The sequence below is a fragment of the Octopus bimaculoides genome, chromosome 2, assembly GCF_001194135.2.
Source record: "Octopus bimaculoides isolate UCB-OBI-ISO-001 chromosome 2, ASM119413v2, whole genome shotgun sequence".
NCBI lineage: Eukaryota > Metazoa > Mollusca > Cephalopoda > Octopoda > Octopodidae > Octopus > Octopus bimaculoides.
Genome location: NC_068982.1, coordinates 41,720,527 through 41,728,431, shown reverse-complemented (window position 1 = coordinate 41,728,431; position 7,905 = coordinate 41,720,527). Strand labels below are relative to the sequence as shown.

Sequence of the window (7,905 nt, the reverse complement as noted above, 5' to 3'; positions counted from 1 at the left end):
CATATATAATATACCTAAATAGCAAATATATTCAAATAAGAAAAGAATTTTATATGAAAATTCACAATATATTCATGTAAATAGTACTTTTATATAAAAACTCACAAACTAAATTATCTATTACAGGATTATGTATAAAATATATTTAAGAATAATATAAAATGCTTTTTTATCTTATTTGACTCTGAAACAAGGCAGAATAGAATTCTTAATCTGAATGAGAAATATTTCGCTAAAACAGAAATATTCAAGATTGTAATGTGCAAATGCCTTTTCTAAAATTCAATCAAACTAGTGTGTGCATGTGCATATGTGTGTGTGTGTGCGTGCGTGTAATACAATATTAGTTATTCTTACCATATATATTCCTGTCTGTATCTTTGCTTTCATTTGCAGATATATTTCGTCCAGAATTCCATTTGGACGATGTGTAACGATTTGTATTTTGTGATTCTGCTGCAGTTGGGGTTACATGTTTCATACGCTGTTTCTGCCAGAGTTTCAATTCGTTAAGAATATTGGCTTTGCTTTGGTCTCTTGGTGGCACTTGGGGTGGAGACAAGGAACGTTGGTGTGTATTAGATGCATGTGTGGGTAAAGATGCCTGGTCAGTTACAAAAGGTTCTTGTGTATCAGTATTATATTGAAGGTGTGAGTGGCTCACCTGTCGTGATTGAAGGGGTGGCCTGTCTGCAGATCTTGTGAGACAAGGTAAACGTTGGTTGTGAGTAAACTTATCATTAGACACAGCATTGTTTCCTACTCCAGTTCCAATAGATTGAAGACTGTTATTATTGCTATATCGACTAGTATCGTGGCTACTATTAACCGGGGTGTTGTAATGTGTATTGTTTGAATTATAATGACTAGCTGATGTCTGATAATGAGTGTTGTGTTGATGACCACTGCTATGCACATTGGTTGTCACGTTTGTCGCACTGTTCTGATGGCCTAAGGTAGTGTGCTGACTGCTGCCCAGTCGGCCAGGCACATTCGTTATACCAGTGGCTGGAGTTAAGCTGCTGTTAAAGACATCCGCCGCAGTGTTGTGATGCCGATTGAAAAACTGACCATCAATATTTGGCGAAATATTTATGTGGCCGTACTGCTCTTGTGACCCTGTGAAATTCATAGTTTTTTCATCATTATAATTGTTTAATTTGTTTTCCTTACCTAAGAAAACCCCATCTTGATCTGATTGCTCAACATCAGTATTATTCTGAGAATCATTAAGTCTGTTTCGCCACAGAACGAGTTTCAGACCGGCTACAAATCTATCAAAATTCAAGTAACCATTTGGTGGTGTCACTTTTCTGAGAGCATCTACAACACCAGGCGGAAGGCCTTTAACACCGTCTTCCTTCCATCGGCTTTCAATATCCAATAATCGAACATAACCACTGTGGTTTTCATCGAGAATATCGAAAAGAATTCTTAGAGAAGACACGAACTGTTTAGGGAGATCATCAGTCGTGTTACTATTTTTAAGGTTACATAAAGAAGTATTGCTGTTGATCGATTGATATTGTTGTTGATGAGAACTATCGATATGAGACATCGTTTTGAAACCGCAAACACATAGATATTCAAATCAACTATCAACAAACAATATCAATGAAACAAAATAGTAATTTCTAGCGTGTAACAATGAATGAAACACGAAAAATGATATATCAGCAGATTTAGTCGGCAGACGATTTCAAATCAAAACGTGCGTGAGAATTTGTTGATGTTTTTCTTTTCCGTCCCTGTACTTTCCAGATATAAATAACAAACGTAAGAAACAATGCATTAATTTGTGAGATTATTCAGAAAGGGAGAGAAGAAGAAAAAAAAAGAATAGCTAACTAAAAACAAAAAAGAATAACGAAGCTCAAAATATGACCTAAGGTAGGCATAGAGTGCGCGAATAACGATTTAAAGTGGGTTTAGGTCAGACTAACGAAGGCCGACGACACTTTTGATTGGTCAGGTCGAGTGGGCACTTTAGCCGTATAAGCAAAACAAAATTATGAGTGGAACAAACGAAACGAGAAATTTAAATAAATTCAATTAAAAAATGTCTATATTTACAATTTAATGCACTTTGTCGATGGTAAAACTATTTTCTTTACATTTCTTTAAAGAAATGAAGCAATATAAACTTTGACTTTATTGTTCAAGTGATAACTAACACTGTTTTTTAAGGTATGAAATCAAAAAGTACAAAACAAAACAAAGAAAGAAAAACTGTCGGGTCGTTGGTCACATTTATTAATTTTATACTTTCGATACGTTAGAAGCAAGCAGTCAAGTGGTTGTCACGAAATGGTTTGTCAAAAGATTTTACTTAGTTAAATAAATACTGTTGAGAAAAACAGATTCTTGAGAAGTGCCACTCTGTATACTTTAAAAGTCAAAAAAATAATAAAGATAAAATAAAAATGAAATGAAAGAAAGTATTTTGAAAGTTTTTAATAGAACTTGTTATTGGTGCTCACAATAATATATTTACGCAGTGAAAGTTTCTTTTCCTCTTTATTATTTTCTTATGCTTTCTGTATGTAATTCATACATTATCAATTTAAGTATATATTTGCTCGAGGAATCAAAACTGTAAGGAAAAGGTAGAGTTATTTGACTCAGTATGCAACTGTTACTGTTTAACGATTCTCGAAGGTAAGGTGGTAATTACAAAAATAAACAAAAAATTAGTACTCCCTATCGACTCTGTGAAATAACTGCAATTAGAAAAAAAAACTGTCTCTGACTACTCTTAAAATAATCACATCATGATCAATGATTTCTGGATCAATCGCTGAACTTCGATCTTCTAAACTGTGTGCGTTTTTTTTTTTTTTTTTACCGTTTTATGTTGTAGATTATGTTTTCGGTGGAACATTAAACTCGTCGAAGTCGTGAAGAAATGATTTATTGTTCAATAATGCAGTCTTTCTTTCTCCATATCTATCTATCTATCTCTCTCTCTCTCTCTCTCTATATATATATATATATATATATATATATATATATGTACACACGCACGCCTTTTTTTTTTTTAATACATTTAGTAACCCTCATTATAGTATCAGGAAAATGTTTTCAGATAAGATACGAGTCACGTTTTAAACATATTCACCTCTTCATTTCTTAATCTGAGGCAAATCATTTCCTCCTAAAACATCTTCTGTTAGAGCAAACAGGTGGCAGGAAGGAGACTAATGGAGAACGCACTAATATCGCAAATTTGAGTTTCTGAAATATTTCAATGATGTGAGCGGCTGTATGAAGATAGGCATTGTCATGCAACAGCACAAAGATTTTCAACAGTAGTCCTCAGCATTTGCTTTGAATTGCAGGCTTTAGCTTGTCGTATAACATCTCCCTATAATGAACATCTTCACTGTTGATATTGCTTCAATATTGGCCGTTACAAGTTCCAATAAAATATCGGAATCACTTTTTCTGCCGTTGGTTAAGTTTTTAACTTTTTTTTTCTATCAGCCGATTGTGAAGGTTTGTATTCTATATTCTCACATTTACTCTCTCGTTCATAGGGATATATCCATATTTTGCCACCAGTGACAATTCTATATCTATTTATTTATTCATTTATTCTGAAGATGTATTACTTATATTATGATAGTGATCCAAAAGTTATGAGTAGATTTGAAAACGATTTTGTTCGTACCATTCTATAAGTTTTTGGACCTATCTTGCACAAATTTAACCAAAGCCAAATCTACTATGACATGACATATTTGCAAATTATATGCCACTTCATCAATACATACCTCTCATTTGTACAGAACCGTGTCATGAACTTGTTCAGTGTTGTTATAAGTAAAGGATAGTAATACTGGTTCTTTCTTGTGTGACCATTTCTAAATTTTTCGATCTATCTATAGACAGTTTATACTGGTAAAACACTGTCCACATACTTTGATGAAAGCTTCTGATGATTTCTGTCTCTGTTACAGAAAATGGATCAGTAAATGCTGCTCTTCTTTAGAACAAACAGAAAACAGGGTGAGAATAGTTAATGTAATAATGGTTTCAAATCTTGGCACAAGGCCAGCAAGTTTGAGGGAGGGCATAAGTCGATTACATCAACCCCAACTGGCACTTTTTTCATTGACCCCGAAAGGATGAAAAGTAAAGTTGCCCTCGGCGGAATTTGAACTCACAAAATAAAGACAGACGAAATACTGCTAAGCATTTTACCAAGCATGCTCATGATTCTACCAGATCACTGCCTTAATGGTTTCTAAATTTGCCAAGGGCAGCCATTTTGGAGGAGTGGATAAGTTGATTACGTTGACCCCAGTGTTTCACTGGTACTTAATTTATTGCCTCCAAAATATGAACAGCAAAGTCAACTTCGGCAGAATTTGAACTCAGAGCATAAAGATGGCAGAAATACTAGTAAGCATTTTGCCCGGCATGCTAATAATTCTGCCAGCTCGCTGCCTTATGGTTAATGTAATAATGGAAACTTAACTGATGTTTCAAGTTCAAGCCTTGCCAGTGTGACTAGTAATGTGTCTACAACTAATTTTCATCAATAGTAGAAGACACTTTCCCAAAGCAAGTGAGTTGTGAGATAGGAATTTCAAAATCAAATGTTCATCATATTTTGAAGCACTGTCCCTGGAAAAGTTACATTCCAAAAATAGTCCATGCTCTCAGTGAAAATGATCCAGAAAGAAGAGTGGAGTTTTGTGAGTGGTTCTTGGCATTCACAAAACTTGGAGTTTTGTGAATGGAAGTTGCACACTTTCCAACAAAGATTGTTTGGAGTGATGAAGCTATGTTTAAATTAAATGGCTCAATTAACCATCACAATTACACCTAATGGGGACTTGAGAAACCACATATTACAGTGAAACATCAGGTTAATTTACCAGGAATTACATTATGTTATAGCTTATCATAAAAATTATTTACTGGAATTTGTTTGTTTTAGAGGTGATAGGCATGGCTGTGTAGTAAGAAGCTTGGACAAGTGTCTTCTACTATAACCGATCAAAGCTTTGTGAGTGGATTTGATAGATGGAAACTAAAAGAAACCCATTGTATATGTGTGTGAGTGTTTCTCTTCCACCACCACTTGACAACTGGTGTTGGTGTGTTTACATCCCCGTAACTTAGCAGTTCAGCCAAAGGGTTTGATTGAATAAGTACCAGGCTTTAAAAGAAAAGTACTGGGATCAATTCATTCAACTAAAAATTCTTCAAGGTAGTACCCCAGCATGGCCACAGTCTAATGACTGAAACAAATAAAAAAAAAACATGCTGTAACTGGTCCCATTTACTTGAACTTGCTATAACAATCTGTCATGCCAAGCATTCAAGAGGACTTTGAAGATGTGGAGATTTTATTTCCAGCTAGGTGGGGCACCCCACACTATCATAATAATGTAACAGCCTACCCTGATGACATTTTGCCAAACAGGTTGATTAGATGAAGAGGTTCTGTAGAATACTCTGTATTTACTAGATATCAAACCACTAGACCATTTTTCATGGGGATTCATAACAAATAAAGTTTACAGTACAAAACCATCAACAATTGACAAATTGAGAGTGGCCATTGAACAAGAAGGCACCCAAACACTGAACATTTCTGATTCCATTGCTTAGCATTTTCAGAATACTCAACAGTTTGAAAACAGGTGTTTATAAGAAAATCAAAATTTGTCTGTAGTTTCTATTAAATTTTGAAAATGAAATATATTTTAATAATTCCTGACTTTATAATCATTCAGTGTGTGCATACACTTTTTTGGAACACTCTGTATACACACACACAAACACGCACACACCTTTGGTCAGCTCTGTTCAATTATCAAAAAGGCTTTTCAACTGTGACCCCCTTGACTTTTTTTTTTCTTCTTTATGCTGTGAATCTAGAACTAATATTATCCAGTATGTTCTTTCCTAATGTAGTGGGGTGCGATTTGAGAGATATTTGTCTGTTATTTCTATTAGGTCAGTTGACCATACAGACTTTTTCATTGGTTTGTGAAAACGATAAAGTGTCTATGCTTGATGATTTTTCTTTTAATTTTACTATTACTGTCTTCTTTTTCTCTCTTGTTTCTCCGTCATCATCATCAACAACATTTATAGCAACTTGAGCAAATATCATTAGACTTCCATCAATAATTAAAATTAGTCATTGATTAATATTGCTTTTTTCTCCTCACAGACTAATTACTTCTAGTTAGCTTTTTATCATTACATGCATTAAATATATCAACACTGCAGGTGATGTCTCCCAATTATCTATTATCTAAACAATTCTGTTTTTCTATTATGACCACTGGCCAAGCAATCTTGTGCATTTACTTTGTGATTCTCTTACCACTACTTTAGCAATTATGATGAAGTCTGTTTTGCTGATGAAAAAATAATAAGTCAGAAACACAACCAAAGTTGTCTCCCACACTTGTTAAAATAATTTAAATAATATTAATTAGTATTGTTTTGTTTGTTTAATCTGGCTCCAAGTAATTATTTATAGTTAACTTGTTAATACTCTTTGCATTAACATGAACACTAACTACACAATAACAATACCTATACTTTAACAACTGGTCAGAATCTACATAGAAGAATTACAGCTAATTGAGTCGACCTGCAGTAGATTACTGGTACTTATATCCAACTACATAATAAGTCAAGGGGAATCAACTATCCTCACCACAAGTTCCAGTCCTTCTTGCAGTATAATGGTTTGTGTGCTCCTGTGAGATCAATATCAGTGGAATGCAAAAGTAGGGCCTCCATGCTGAAGAAGCCAGATAGAAGGATAGAAGCCAGATTAATATGGAGCACCACTAGCCAGAAGTAAAAAGGGGTTCGTATAGGGTCAAGGCACCTACCTAGAAAAGAAAAGTTACAAAAGCATTGATGACTATTCAAAACCATCAAAACCGGAAAGTAGAAAGCCTTCCCTGAGAGAAACATATGACATGGTGCAGCAAAGAAAGCTGGGAAAGCATGGATCTAACTGAAAAGAAGCAGAAAAAACAGCCCAGAATTGAGAACAGTGGAGCAAAGTAATTAATGACTTACTCATAAGGAGCAAAAAACTTAAATAAGTAAGTAATCAACTATCTAGAATAATAAGAGCAACTCTGAATTTAGAAAATAGAGTGGATGCAAATGGATTGAAAAGAAGACTGAGTCAAGAAGAGAGGTTATTTCATCCCAGGTCAGCTCTAATCAAGCAAAACTTAAGATCAAAAATATTCCAGCTCTGATCATCTTATATTTTATTCAAACATACTGCAGGGTGTCCACAAAGTCTGGGTATATAGGAATTAACACACTTTAAGAAATTATTATTTCTTATATATTTAATTGTTTATGTTATGATTTTATTTACTCCATGTAACCCACATGGGGATTAACACATACTTCAAGGAATTATTATTTCTTATCTTTAATTGTTTATGTTCTGATTTTATTTACTCCATGTACCCAGACTTTGTGGACACCCTGTATAACTAGAACTACATTATCTACTATGTGCTTGCAATTTCTGTTCTTTTTTTGGAAATCTGCTGTTATTTCTAACAAAATGGGTGACTATGTTACTACTCCCTTCATTGGCTCAAGCTAGTTGTGATAGCAGAAGCACAGGTGCATATTTGTAAGTGAAATAATTACACTACTATAAATTATAATTTGGCGGAGTATTGAGAAAGGGTAACATTGTTTTCTTATGGAAGAAAAACGTCATGGAAGAGTTAGGTGAAGATTAGGAATAACGGATCAACTCTAATGTTCACTTTCGAAATATCACAAAATAGAGTTACATGAAAACATACTATAGTAAACTTTAAACTCCCTCTGGTACTCAAATAACTGAAACTCCCAAGCAATCAGCACCACTTCAACAAAAAAAAAAAAAAAAAA

General features: G+C 34.1%; 1 protein-coding gene across 1 annotated transcript in view; it reads right to left on the bottom strand.

The window, feature by feature from the left end:
* Positions 1–1,993, bottom strand: part of LOC106880544 (putative uncharacterized protein DDB_G0282499) — an 88,556-nt gene extending 86,563 nt beyond the window's left edge. The window contains exon 1 of the mRNA XM_014930533.2: positions 358–1,993. Within this exon, the coding sequence (XP_014786019.1) occupies positions 358–1,558 (1,201 nt within the window). The 5' untranslated portion in view covers positions 1,559–1,993. The remainder of the gene's footprint in view (positions 1–357) is intronic.
* Between the last annotated feature and the right edge of the window lie 5,912 nt (positions 1,994–7,905).